At 51.0% G+C, this 15097-nt stretch overlaps 1 protein-coding gene across 1 annotated transcript in view; it reads right to left on the bottom strand.

The window, feature by feature from the left end:
- Positions 1-4669: 4669 nt before the first annotated feature.
- Positions 4670-15097, bottom strand: part of ajm1 (apical junction component 1 homolog) — an 82714-nt gene continuing 72286 nt past the window's right edge. The window contains exon 2 of the mRNA XM_072488075.1: positions 4670-8431. Coding sequence (XP_072344176.1) covers positions 5422-8373 — 2952 coding nt within the window. The 5' untranslated portion in view covers positions 8374-8431 and the 3' untranslated portion in view covers positions 4670-5421. The remainder of the gene's footprint in view (positions 8432-15097) is intronic.

The raw sequence follows: 15097 nt of genomic DNA, 5'->3' as shown, positions 1-15097 counted from the left end.
TGAAAGGACAGTGTGAGACCCACTGTCCCAGAGTGTGAAAGGAAAATGTGTGACCCACTGTCCCAGAGTGTGAAAGGACAGTGTGAGACCCACAGTCCCAGAGTGTGAATGGACAGTGTGTGACCCACTGTCCCAGAGTGTGAAAAGACCGTGTGAGACCCACTGTACCAGAGTGTGAAAGGACAGTGTGTGACCCACTTTCCCAGAGTGTGAAAGGACAGTGTGTGACCCACTGTCCCAGAGTGTGAAAGGACAGTGTACGATCCAGTGTCCCAGAGTGTGAAAGGACAGTGTGCGATCCAGTGTCCCAGAGTGTGAAAGGACAGTGTGTCCCACTGTCCCACAGTGTGAAAGGACAGTGTGTGACCCACTGTCCCAGAGTGTGAAAGGACAGTGTGTGACCCACTGTCCCAGAGTGTGAAAGGACAGTGTGTGACCCACTGTCCCAGAGTGTGAAAGGACAGTGTGTGACCACTGTTCCAGAGTGTGAAAGGACAGTGTGTGACCCACTGTCCCAGAGTGTGAAAGGACAGTGTGAGACCCACTGTCCCAGAGTGTGAAAAGACCGTGTGTGACCCACTGTCCTAGAGTGTGAAAGGACAGTGTGAGACCCACTGTCCCAGAGTGTGAAAGGACTGTGTGTGACCCACTATCCCAGCGTGTGAAAGGACAATGTGAGACCCACTGTCCCAGAGTGTGAAAGGACAGTGTGTGACCCACTGTCCCAGAGTGTGAAAGGACAGTGTGAGACCCACTGTCCCAGAGTGTGAATGGACAGTGTGTGACCCACTGTCCCAGAGTGTGAAAGGACAGTGTGTGACCCACTGTCCCAGAGTGTGAAAAGACCGTGTGAGACCCACTGTACCAGAGTGTGAAAGGACAGTGTGTGACCCACTGTCCTAGAGTGTGAAAGGACAGTGTGAGACCTACTGTCCCACAGTGTGAAAGGACAGTGTGTGACCCACTGTCCCAGAATGTGAAAGGACAGTGTGAGACCCACTGTCCCAGAGTGTGAAAGGACAGTGTGTGACCCACTGTCCCAGAATGTGAAAGGACAGTGTCCCAGAGTGTGAAAGGACAGTGTGTCCCACTGTTCCACAGTGTGAAAGGACAGTGTATGACCCACTGTCCCAGAGTGTGAAAGGACTGTGTGAGACCCACTATCCCAGAGTGTGAAAGGACAGTGTGTGACCCACTGTCCCAGAATGTGAAAGGACAGTGTGAGACCCATTGTCCCAGAGTGTGTAAGGACAGTTTGTGACCCACTGTCCCAGAGTGTGAAAGGACAGTGTGTGACCCACTGTCCCAGAATGTGAAAGGACAGTGTGTGACCCACTGTCCCAGAGTGTGAAAGGACAGTGTGAGACCCACTGTCCCAGAATGTGAAAGGACAGTGTGTGACCCACTGTCCCAGAGTGTGAAAGGACAGTGTGAGACCCACTGTCCCAGAATGTGAAAGGACAGTGTGAGACCCACTGTCCCAGAGTGTGAAAGGACAGTGTGTGACCCACTGTCCTAGAATGTTAAAGGACAGTGTGTGACCACTGTTCCAGAGTGTGAAAGGACAGTGTGTGACCCACTGTCCCAGAGTGTGAAAGGACAGTGTGAGACCCACTGTCCCAGAGTGTGAAAGGACCGTGTGTGACCCACTGTCCCAGAGTGTGAAAGGACTGTGTGTGACCCACTATCCCAGCGTGTGAAAGGACAGTGTGAGACCCACTGTCCCAGAGTGTGAAAGGAAAATGTGTGACCCACCGTCCCAGAGTGTGAAAGGACAGTGTACGATCCAGTGTCCCAGAGTGTGAAAGGACAGTGTGCGATCCAGTGTCCCAGAGTGTGAAAGGACAGTGTGTGACCCACTGTCCCAGAGTGTGAAAGGACAGTGTGTGACCCACTTTCCCAGAGTGTGAAAGGACAGTGTGCGATCCAGTGTCCCAGAGTGTGAAAGGACAGTGTGTGACCCACTGACCCAGAGTGTGAAAGGACAGTGTGTGACCCACTGACCCAGAGTGTGAAAGGACAGTGTATGACCCACTGTCCCAGAGTGTGAAAGGACAGTGTATGACCCACTGTCCCAGAGTGTGAAAGGACAGTGTGTGACCCACTGTCCCAGAGTGTGAAAGGACAGTGTGTGACCCACTGTTCCAGAGTGTGAAAGGACAGTGTATGACCCACTGTCCCAGAGTGTGAAAGGACAGTGTGTGACCCACTGTCCCAGAGTGTGAAAGGACAGTGTGTGACCCACTGTCCCAGAGTGTGAAAGGACAGTGTGTGACCCACTGTCCCAGAGTGTGAAAGGACAGTGTGTGACCCACTGTCCCAGAGTGTGAAAGGACAGTGTGACCCACTGTCCAAGACTGTGAAAGGACAGTGAGACCCACTGTCCTAGAGTGTGAAAGGACAGTGCGTGACCCACTTTCCCAGAGTGTGAAAGGACAGTGTGTGACCCACTGTCCCAGAGTGTGAAAGGACAGTGTGTGATCCCTGTACCAGAGTGTGAAAGGACAGTGTGTGACCACTGTTCCAGAGTGTGAAAGGACAGTGTGTGACCCACTGTCCCAGAGTGTGAAAGGACAGTGTGAGACCCACTGTCCCAGAGTGTGAAAGGACAGTGTGTGACCACTGTTCCAGAGTGTGAAAGGACAGTGTGTGACCACTGTTCCAGTGTGTGAAAGGACAGTGTGCGATCCAGTGTCCCAGAGTGTGAAAGGACAGTGTGTGACCCACTGTCCCAGCGTGTGAAAGGACAGTGGGAGACCCACTGTCCCAGAGTGTGAAAGGAAAATGTGTGACCCACTGTCCCAGAGTGTGAAAGGACAGTGTGAGACCCACAGTCCCAGAGTGTGAATGGACAGTGTGTGACCCACTGTCCCAGAGTGTGAAAAGACCGTGTGAGACCCACTGTACCAGAGTGTGAAAGGACAGTGTGTGACTCACTTTCCCAGAGTGTGAAAGGACAGTGTGTGACCCACTGTCCCAGAGTGTGAAAGGACAGTGTACGATCCAGTGTCCCAGAGTGTGAAAGGACAGTGTGCGATCCAGTGTCCCAGAGTGTGAAAGGACAGTGTGTCCCACTGTCCCACAGTGTGAAAGGACAGTGTGTGACCCACTGTCCCAGAGTGTGAAAGGACAGTGTGTGACCCACTGTCCCAGAGTGTGAAAGGACAGTGTGTGACCACTGTTCCAGAGTGTGAAAGGACAGTGTGTGACCCACTGTCCCAGAGTGTGAAAGGACAGTGTGACCCACTGTCCAAGACTGTGAAAGGACAGTGAGACCCACTGTCCCAGAGTGTGAAAGGACAGTGCGTGACCCACTTTCCCAGAGTGTGAAAGGACAGTGTGTGACCCACTGTCCCAGAGTGTGAAAGGACAGTGTGTGACCACTGTTCCAGAGTGTGAAAGGACAGTGTGTGACCCACTGTCCCAGAGTGTGAAAGGACAGTGTGAGACCCACTGTCCCAGAGTGTGAAAAGACCGTGTGTGACCCACTGTCCTAGAGTGTGAAAGGACAGTGTGAGACCCACTGTCCCAGAGTGTGAAAGGACTGTGTGTGACGCACTATCCCAGCGTGTGAAAGGACAGTGTGAGACCCACTGTCCCAGAGTGTGAAAGGACAGTGTGTGACCCACTGTCCCAGAGTGTGAAAGGACAGTGTGAGACCCACTGTCCCAGAGTGTGAATGGACAGTGTGTGACCCACTGTCCCAGAGTGTGAAAGGACAGTGTGTGACCCACTGTCCCAGAGTGTGAAAAGACCGTGTGAGACCCACTGTACCAGAGTGTGAAAGGACAGTGTGTGACCCACTGTCCTAGAGTGTGAAAGGACAGTGTGAGACCTACTGTCCCACAGTGTGAAAGGACAGTGTGTGACCCACTGTCCCAGAATGTGAAAGGACAGTGTGAGACCCACTGTCCCAGAGTGTGAAAGGACAGTGTGACCCACTGTCCCAGAGTGTGAAAGGACAGTGTGTGACTCACTGTCCCAGAGTGTGAAATGACAGTGTCTCAGAGGCTTAGTTTCAGTGAGTAAATGTGTTCAATCCTGACTTCTACCAAATTCCAAGCACACGTTCACTTTACCAGATGTACTGGCAAATGTGTGGGGCTGAGAATCTTGGCTGAATTTCCCTGTCTTAATCTGCAATGCTGAAGTTCGTAGTAATGTTTCAAATGTTAGGCTCAGTACCAGCTGAATAGGGCTACATTTAAAATATGTGCCCATAGTGCCTAAGAAGTCAGAGATTGCGAAGATCATAACATCTCTTTGAAACACCTCTGGCACGTTACCTCCCCCACTGAGGCCCCTTGCTTTTCTGACTCTCCCAGAATGCTGAGGGATTTTGTGTCTGACTGGCTGTTTCTGTTGTTGCTCTGTCAGCCCATGGGCTGTTCCTCCTGTTGATCGCTGTACTGAGACCTTTAAATGTTTCATATTTTCATACTCGATGGGCTGAATGACCCCCTTTTGCACTATAGGGATTCTAAGTGTGGCAGGGACAGCTGCGGGAAGAATCAGAATCTGCAGAATTATTGCGGTGCAGAAGGTGGCCATTTTGTCTGCACCAGCATCAAGCAATCCTATGGCCCACAAGCCCAGTGCCTTATTGGGACACCATTCGCAATCCCACCATCCCCCCCCCCCCCCCCCCTCCCGCCCCCCGCCCCCCTCACATTGGCTCCAAGCTGGCACTCGTGTTACAGAGAAACAGGAGGAGGCCATTCAACCCCTAGATGGAAGCATGGCAGGTCTTTCTCTCAATATCATTTACCCGCCTTACTGGCAATATCACTTAATTTGCTAACCCAACAAAACAATTGACCAATCTTCCTTTGAAACAAATTTTCTATTTGCCCTCAGTCTCCGCAACATCTTGGAGAGAAGCCAATTCTCACCAGTCTACATCTGGCTTGAGTTGTATTAAACCGTTGCCTCTCCCCCTCCCCTTCCCTAGTCACGGAATCTCATTCATATTCTAAAATCATTAGAAATCATAAAATGTCAGCTCCCCTGCAATCTTCGATTGGGCCCTACGATTGAAGCTAAACCTCACACTTATCCACTGATGCGGAAAAATAAACAGCTATTTTAAAGCTTTTCCACCTATATTATAATTTTGAATCGCTTCAAAAGACTTCTTTATTGTAAAAATACTGGTGGTCTCCCTGTGCTCCTTCTGCTATCCCTGTTGCTATGCGAGCAGTGCAGGCTTCCTGCCAACCCTCCAATAGCTAGGCCCATTTGGGGTTCAGTGGGGGTTGTGGGACATCAATGTGTAAAACCGCTCCTCCATTTCAAATAATACCTACCCAGCAGCGGACTGCAATAGATTCCTCATATCCTTATATAAAATACATTATCTACAAATATATTAAATAAGCTTTAAAACATTCAGTTGCAAGGACAAAAAAATGGTGCGTGTGATCACATCATGTCCTCCAGTAGGTTGGGTTTGCGGACCCACTCGAGTGTCAATGGCTCGGAGGCAGCCATTATCATACACATGAACTGCTTGCCCGTTCTCTTATCAATGGGGTAAATGGTAGTTGGTGTAAATCTCTTATTGCTCTCTACAAACTCGCAGAGGTCTTGGTAGATTTTGGGATACTCGTGGCGCAGGAAGACCCCTCGGATGCGAAGCTCTCGCTGTACGTTGATGAAGCACACCTCACGGGCTTTACGTCCCGACTCGTCCTCTTTAGCGATGTCAGTTGTCCCAGGAGGTGGGGTCAGTATCAAGGTCTCCATCTCTTCATCGCCCTTGAAGATCTTTTTCTCAGGGCTGGTCGAAGCCAGGGCAATCTTTGCAAACCTTCGAACTGTTGGCGTTTGGAGGCGGGGTGAAGGGTTCTCAGGCACTTTCTGCCCCAGAGCTATTGATACATTCAAGAGGAAACATTCCTCGGGGTCATACTGCTTCCCAGCCTCCCTGATCTCCTTCAGGTACTCCCCGAGGTGATCGGCATAGCCTTCCAGCTCTCGGACCGACAGGTAGGTGGGAGTGAGGAGCAGACTCTCTAATCCGTACTGGAGGAAATTCTCGGCAGATCCAGGATTGGGAAAACCCTGGAAGAGAACTCCCTTCCCCCTCGATAAGTAGCCCATCCTGGCGATGCGGGAGAAAGCCTTATGTGCGGCCTGGTTTTCCCGGCAGCTCCTTAGCACACGTTTGCAGGTGCTGCTGACACGGCCATAGACACAGGCCTCTTTGTGCATCTCCCAGTCATCCTTCCGGCAGTTCCTGGAGCAGTAATAGGTGTAGCAGCTGTGGCAGGATTTGAAATAAAGGCGGGCATTGAAGAGTGTCTCCGTGAGGCCACACTTCAGGTTTGAGCACATCATGGTATCCACATCGTCCGAGCTGCGGTTTTGTGGAGGCCCATCACATGGACTTGGGTAGCTGGGGCTTCTCGACATGCCCAAGGCGTGAGGGTCAGTGCCTGGGCCAACAGACAAGGGATGGACCTTCATCTTCTGTGGCTCTGTGGTGTGTACCAACACTGTCCTCACACCATGTTCTCCGGGAAGGTCCTCCCCAGCGATGAGCTTTCTCAGCTGGTCTACTAGAGTTTCCGAGTCACTGGGTTTCTGAGCGGCTGGTGTTTTGCATGTGTCGATGACAAGGTCAGCCAGGGCATCGTCCAGCTGCTGCTTACCCGGCCGGTGCAGACAGCTACCACTCAGGGAGGTGACACCTGTCTCCTTAGCATTGTCCAAATTGCAGGACAGCAAATCATTGAAGGAGGCACTGAGGCCATTGCCCCCGTCGAGAGCCTGCCTGCTTCGAGACCTCCCGCTAGCCTTGCCAGGCCCATTGGCTCTGAGGTCATTATCGGTGATGGTGATCTCAGGCGTGATGTACCATGACCTCCCCTGGGTGCCCCTCCCTCCGTCCCCTTGCAGTTTGTCTGTGATGGAGCTCTCGGAGAGGGAAAGAGCAGCATAACGCTGGGGAGAGCGTGACAGATTAACCACGGTGGGCTGGCGTCTCGTCTCTGTGCACTGGCCATGTCCCTCCTGCAGGGGAAGGGTCTCATAGCTGCGGCAGTTTGAGGAGGGGAATTCTCTGCGTCCACTGGGGGACAGGATATTATCCCAGGACTTGGAGTAGTGCCGTGTGTCTGAGCCAAGCCGCTGCTGGTCAGCGCCGTAATAGAAACCATGAGGGGAGAGAGATCCAACTCTGCCATCCCAGTATGATGGGCATTGAGATATGTAACCTTGGTGACCATGGGCAGCTCGGTAGGTCCCCCACCAGTCATGGTAATGCATTGGCGAAGTGTGTCGGTGCGGTGAAGGCCTTGCCCGGTCCTCCGTGTAGTAGATATTAGGCTGGGCAGCTTGGCGCGAGAGTCTCCTGATGTCAGGGTAAGATTGTTCACTGAAGGGCGGTGTTGTCTGGATGAGCTGAGGAAGGCCCCTCCGGCTCTCATCCCTGTAGTATTGATGGGGCGAGCAGTTGTTGTGAGCTGCAAGTGTCCAGTAATCCCCGCTGTACGACTCACTGGGAGAGTGACTCCTCACTACCCGCCGGTTGGCGGGTACAGTTAGGCTGCGTCCTGGTTGCGACTGCCAGCTTGCCACACTGCTCTGCTTCTGTGGTGTCTTCCAGGTGCGAGAGGAAGACCTCAGTGCTGGGTCCTCAGGCTTCATGTCCACTCGGTACCGCACATGTGCCCCTGGGCCAGGCTTGACACCATGGCACTCGTCATAGCTTTCGTAGCTATCACTGACAAAGAGAGGGGAGTACAGACTGGCATCGCCCCGCTGTGGTTGCAGTTTGATCGGGTGCACCTCGTTCATCCTGGTCCTCACCATGTGAGGCGGGTCCCTCCTGGGCGAGGCCTCTGTCCTCTTGTGTGAGTCCCGGTGCGCACGTGAGGCTTCACGACCCCGGCGGGACAGCTCAGGTGAGCCCACCTCCACGGGGACGGGGCGGTAGGTTGTCTTCACCCTGGGGGCACTCTTAGATCTTCCTTTCTTTTTTGTCTCGGGCCTGGAGGCCTCTCGAGGTTCCCCGGTGTGAGCACACAGTCTGCTGGCAACAAGTTCTGGGGCCGAGGATCGGAGGTAGACTTGCCTCCCCAGAGAATCCCAGGCCAGCTCGGGGCTGGTGGGCCGCCTATCAGCCCGGTGGTGTGAGTACTCCTCCATGGGGGCTCCGGAGTCCCCCTGGCTGTCTAGTGACTGCAGGAAGTCAAAACTTCTACACTGTCTCTTGTTAATGTATTGCTGGGTGTCCTGTTCAGTGCTGGTCCTGGAGGCATCACACTGGTGCTGGGTTTGATAGACTTTGGGCTCGCCTGGCATTGGGCTGACTTTAATCTCTCGATACACGGTTGATACCAGTATGTCCGGTGGGTCTGTCCGTGTCATCTTAAAGGAACTGAATTCTTTGCTGAACTCCCTCAGACCCTTTCACAATGAATCGGCCCTGCAACAACAGAAACACAATTACCCGTTCAATAGTAAATTGCTGGTTCTTATTGTAGTATAATAGCAAATAGCCTAGCCTCCTTCACTGAACTGCCCCTCTCGGAGTTCATCAGGAATGATGGCGTTCATAGGGCCTGTTTTAGTGGTGCCTTTTGCAGGGGTCTGTAGGGGGTTCTTGATGTCCAGGGACCTGATGCAGTGTGGGTGCTGTCAGCAATACCTGGGCCAATTGTAATGTGTGGACCTGTTGCAGTGTGTTGGACCTGCTTTTAGTAAATGGGGCTGTTTGCCATAGGTGGGGGTCTCCCAGGGGATCGGAGACCCCCAGGGTGGTAACCAGGCACTGCTGGTGCCACCTGGGCACTCTGGCATTCCAGCCTGGCACCATGGTAGTGCCACAGGGGTGCCAACCTGGCACTGCCAGTGGGGGGGCGGGGCCTCCCCACTCCTCCCATAGTGCGTTGGGGATTGGAGGGGTGTCGGGGATCGCTTTGGGGGCCTTGGAGTTCGGGATGCTATTTTTAAATGCCGTCCCGATCTCTCGCTGCACTGAGGAGTTCCAGCAAACGGAGCTCCTCGGTGTACAAAATCGGCTGCGTGGTTCCCGCTAAGGCCCCTTCTCAAAGGCAAGTCACTTTTTACACCTGCGGCTTGCACGGGACTAAACGTGCTCGTTATGGGACTTTGTTGCCATTTGGTAAAATTGCACCCATTACTTTTGTTTGCAGAGAGAATAAGACCATAAGACATAGGAGTGGAAGTAAGGCCATTCGGCCCATCGAGTCCACTCCACCATCATGGCTGATTTCAACTCCATTTACCCGCTCTCTCTCCATAGCCCTTAATTCCTCGAGAAATCAAGAATTTATCAACTTCTGTCTTAAAGAATGAATGTATGTCACTCCTAGCAAACATATGCAAGCTCAACTGATCATCTTAAATTGGATAATAAGACCACAAGACATAGGAGCAGAAGTAGAAGTAGGCCATTCATAGATTTCATAGAATTTACAGTGAAGGAGACCATTCGGCCCATCGAGCCTGCGCCGACTCTTAGAAAGAGCACCCTACTCAACCCCACACCTCCCATAACCCAGTAACCCCACCCAACAATAAGGGCAATTTTGGACACTAAGGGAAATTTAGCATGGCCAATCCACCTAACCTGCACATCTTTGGACTGTGGGAGGAAACTGGAGCACCCGGAGGAAACCGACGCACACACAGGGAGAACGTGCAGACTCCGACACAGATAGTGACCCAAGCCAGGAATCGAACCTAGGACTCTGGAGCTATGAAGCAATTGTGCTAACCACTATGCTACCGTGCTGCCCATTGACTCTGCTTCACTATTCAATGAGATCATGACTGACCTGATGTAATAATCGTGTCGCTATTGGCACATTCAGGATTATTCAACAAGTGCTGCTCAATCACAGAATCATATCCAACTGTGGGCATTTTGTTTTGAGTTTTGCAATTATAGGTTGGTTGGCTGCGGTCTGTACTCTGCCTGTTATGAACAGCCAAATGTACATTCTGCTTGATTCAAATAATTGTTGGGACATGATTTACTGAATGCGACATGGCTCTCCAAACAAGAGGGATATATCCCAGCTTCAGCACCATGTTTCTCTTTTTAACAAGACATTCCCCTTTGTTCCCCCGCCTCCGCCTGGCTCATTCTGAACTTCTCTCTGTTCCAATACAATAATTCTGTTTCTCTACACTGAAACTAACGGATCTGCTGAGTACTTCTGGCATTTTCTATTTTTTATTTCAGATTTCAGCGTCTGCAGTATTTTGCTTCAGTGAATTAGAATTCACCAGGAGATGGAGACAGAGCGAACAGCATGAGCACAGACCAGTCACTCCAACTGAGAGAGATAATTCTCCAAATCAACACATCACCAACTCAACCACAATTCAGACAGTTACAGATATCATCAGAAACAAGACTAACTAATATCGCCAGAGAGTAGCTTTCTGAATAGAATCTCAGCCACCACCCCTATTTTCCAGTTGGTATAGTCCCGAGTTCCTGCTGCTTCTGATCATCCCTACCAGAGCAAACCAATCCAATTGGTGGAGGAAGGGGAGAGAGGGATCAAAATCGGCCGAAACCCAAAGTAATCCTACTGCCCGCTCTCTCCCCATAGCCCTGTATCAATCCCAAAATAAATCCACTGCCCCGCGCTCTCCCATAGCCCTGTATCAATCGCAAACTAATCCCACTGCCCCGCTCTCTCCCCATAGCTCTGTATCAATCGCAAACTAAGCCCACTGCCCCGCTCTCCCCATAGCCCTGTATCAATCCCAAACTAATCCCACTGCCCCGCTCTCTCCCCATAGCCCTGTATCAATCGCAAACTAATCCCACTGCCCCGCTCTCTCCCCATAGCCCTGTATCAATCTCAAACTAATCCCACTGCCCCACTCTCTCCCATAGCCCTGTATCAATCCCAAACAAATTCCTCTGCCCCAATCTCTCCCCATAGCCCTGTATCAATGCCAAACTAAATCCACCGACTGCTCTCCCATAGCCCTGTATCAATCGCAAACTAAGCCCACTGCCCCGCTCTCCCCATAGCCTGTATCAATCCCAAACTAATCCCACTGCCCCACTCTCTCCCCATAGCCCTGTATCAATCGCAAACTAAACCCACTACCCCACTCTCTCCCCATAGCCCTGTATCAATCCCAAACTAACCCCACTGCCCCACACTCTCCCCATAGCCCTGTATCAATCCCAAACTAATCCCACTGCCCCACTCTCTCCCCATAGCCCTGTATCAATCCCAAACTAAATCCACTGCCCCACTCTCTCCCAATAGCCCTGTATCAATCCCAAACTAATCCCACTGCCCCACTCACTCCCCATAGCCCTGTATCAATTGCAAACGAATCCCACTGCCCCACTCTCTCCCATAGCCCTGTATCAATCCCAAACTAAATCCACTGCCCCGCTCTCTCCCCATAGCCCTGTATCAATCGCAAACTAATCCCACTGCCCCGCTCTCTCCCCATAGCCCTGTATCAATCTCAAACTAATCCCACTGCCCCACTCTCTCCCATAGTCCTGTATCAATCAACAAAATAAATCCACTGCCCCACTCTCTCCCATAGCCCTGTATCAATCCCAAACAAATTCCTCTGCCCCAATCTCTCCCCATAGCCCTGTATCAATGCCAAACTAAATCCACCGACCGCTCTCCCATAGCCCTGTATCAATCGCAAACTAAGCCCACTGCCCCGCTCTCCCCATAGCCTGTATCAATCCCAAACTGATCCCACTGCCCCACTCTCTCCCCATAGCCCTGTATCAATCGCAAACTAAACCCACTACCCCACTCTCTCCCCATAGCCCTGTATCAATCCCAAACTAACCCCACTGCCCCACTCTCTCCCCATAGCCCTGTATCAATCCCAAACTAATCCCACTGCCCCACTCTCTCCCCATAGCCCTGTATCAATCCCAAACTAATCCCACTGCCCCACTCTCTCCCCTTAGCCCTGTATCAATCCCAAACTAAATCCACTGCCCCACTCTCTCCCAATAGCCCTGTATCAATCCCAAACTAATCCCACTGCCCCACTCACTCCCCATAGCCCTGTATCAATTGCAAACGAATCCCACTGCCCCATTCTCTCCCATAGCCCTGTATCAATCCCAAACTAAATCCACTGCCCCGCTCTCTCCCATAGTCCTGTATCAATGCCAAACTAATCCCACAGCCACACTCTCTCCCCATAGCCCTGTATCAATTGCAAACTAATCCCACTGCCTCACTCTCTCCCATAGTCCTGTATCAATCAACAAAATAAATCCACTGCCCCACTATCTCCCATAGCCCTGTATCAATCCCAAACAAATTCCACTGCCTTGCTCTCTCCTATAGTCCTGTATCAATCCCAAAATAAATCCACTGCCCCGCTCTCTCCCATAGTCCTGCATCAATCCCAAACGAATTCCACTGCCTTGCTCTCTCCTATAGTCCTGTATCAATCCCAAAATAAATCCACTGCCCCACTCTCTCCCATAGCCCTGTATCAATCCCAAACTAAATCCACTGTCTCGCTCTCTCCCATAGTCCTGTATCAATCCCAAACTAATCCCACTGCCCCACTCTCTCCCATAGTCCTGTATCATTCCCAAACTAATCCCAATGCCCCACTCTCTCCCATAGTCCTGTATCAATCCCAAACTAATCCCACTGCCCCTCTCTCCCATAGTCCTGTATCAATCCCAAACTTACCCCAATGCCCCACTCTCTCCCCATAGCCCTGTATCAATCGCAAACTAATCCCACTGCCCCACTTTCTCCCCATAGCCCTGTATCAATCGCAAACTAATCCCACTGCCCCATTCTCTCCCACAGTCCTGGATCAATCCCAAACTAATCCCACTGCCCCACTCTCGCCCCATAGCCCTGCATCAATCCCAAACTAGCCCCACTCTCCCCCATAGCCCTGTATCAATCCCAAACTAATCCCAATGCCCTGCTCTCTCCCCATAGTCCTGTATCAATCTCAAACTAATCCCACTGACCTGTTCTCTCCCCATAGCCCTGAATCAATCACAAACAAATCCTACTGACCTGCTCTCTCCCATTAGCTCTGTATCAATCCCAAACTAGCCCCCTCTCTCCCCATAGCCCTGTATCAATTCCAAACGAATCCCACTGCCCTGCTCTCTCCCCATAGTCCTGTATCAATCCCAACTATCCCCCTCCCCATAGCCCTGTATCAATCCCAAACCCATCCCACTGCCCTGCTCTCTTCCCATAGCCCTATATAGAACATAGAACGATACAGCGCAGTACAGGCCCTTTGGCCTACGATGTTGCACCGAAACAAAAGCCATCTAACCTACACTATGCCATTATCATCCATATGCTTATCCAATAAACTTTTAAATGCCCTCAATGTTGGCGAGTTCATTACTGTTGCAGGTAGGGCATTCCACGGCCTCACCACTCTTTGCGTAAACAACCTACCTCTGACCTCTGTCCTATATCTATTAGCCCTCAGTTTAAAGCTATGTCCCCTCGTGCCAGCCATTTCCATCCGCGGGAGAAGGCTCTCACTGTCCACCCTATCTAACCCCCTGATCATTTTGTATGCCTCTATTAAGTCTCCTCTTAACCTTCTTCTCTCCAACGAAAACAACCTCAAGTCCATCAGCCTTTCCTCATAAGATTTTCCCTCCATACCAGGCAACATCCTGGTAAATCTCCTCTGCACCCGCTCCAAAGCCTCCACGTCCTTCCTATAATGCGGTGACCAGAACTGTACGCAATACTCCAAATGCGGCCGTACCAGAATTTTGTACAGCTGCAACATGACCTCCTGACTCCGGAACTCAATCCCTCTACCAATAAAGGCCAACACTCCATAGGCCTTCTTCACAACCCTATCAACCTGGGTGGCAACTTTCAGGGATCTATGTACATGGACACCTAGATCCCTCTGCTCATCCACACTTCCAAGAACTTTACAATTAGCCAAATATTCCGCATTCCTGTTATTCCTTCCAAAGTGAATCACCTCACACTTCTCTACATTAAACTCCATTTGCCATCTCTCAGCCCAGCTCTGCAGCTTATCTATGTCCCTCTGTAACCTGCTACATCCTTCCACACTGTCGACAACACCACCGACTTTAGTGTCGTCTGCAAATTTACTCACCCACCCTTCTGCGCCTTCCTCTAGGTCATTGATAAAAATGACAAACAGCAACGGCCCCAGAACAGATCCTTGTGGTACGCCACTTGTAACTGAACTCCATTCTGAACATTTCCCATCAACCACCACCCTCTATATCAATCCCAAACTAATCCCATTGTCCTACTCACTCCCCCTAGCCTTGTATCAATCCCCCCTGTATCAATCCCAAACAAATCCGACTGACACACTCTCTCCCCATAGCCCTGTATCAATCCAAGCTAATCTCACTGATCCACACTCTCCCCATAGGAGGGCCAGAAGGGGTCACGAAAAGTCATTGGCAGAGTTAAGGAAAATCCCAAAGGCTTTTTACACGCACATAAAAAGCAAGAGGGTAGCCAGGGGTTGGTCCACTGAAGGATAGGCAAAGGAATCTATGTGTGGAGCCAGAGGAAATGGGCGAGGTACTAAATGAATACTTTGCATCAGTATTCACCAAAGAGAAGGAATTGGTGGATGTTGAGTCTGGAGAAGGGTGTGTAGATAGCCTGGGTCACATTGAGATCCAAAAAGAAGAGGTGTTGGGCGTCTTGAAAAATATTAAGGTAGATAAGTCCCCAGGGCCTGATGGGATCTACCCCAGAATACTGAAGGAGGCTAGAGAGGAAATTGCTGAGGCCTTGACAGAAATCTTTGGATCCTCGCTGTCTTCAGGTGATGTCCCGGAGGACCTGAGTATAGCCAATGTTGTTCCTTTGTTTAAGAAGGGTAGCAAGGATAATCCAGGGAACTACAGGTCAGTGAGCCTTACGTCAGTGGTAGGGAAATTACTGGAGAGAATTCTTCGAGACAGGATCTACTCCCATTTGGAAGCAAATGGACATATTAGTGAGAGGCAGCATGGTTTTGTGAAGGGGAGGTCGTGTCTCACTAACTTGATAAGAGTTTTTCGAAGTGGTCACAAATATGATTGATGCAGGTAGGGCAGTGGATGTTG

Source organism: Scyliorhinus torazame, chromosome 22 (assembly GCF_047496885.1).
Source record: "Scyliorhinus torazame isolate Kashiwa2021f chromosome 22, sScyTor2.1, whole genome shotgun sequence".
Taxonomy (NCBI): domain Eukaryota; kingdom Metazoa; phylum Chordata; class Chondrichthyes; order Carcharhiniformes; family Scyliorhinidae; genus Scyliorhinus; species Scyliorhinus torazame.
The sequence above is the reverse complement of the archived record's forward strand: the minus strand, read 5'-3'. Positions and strand labels throughout refer to the sequence as shown.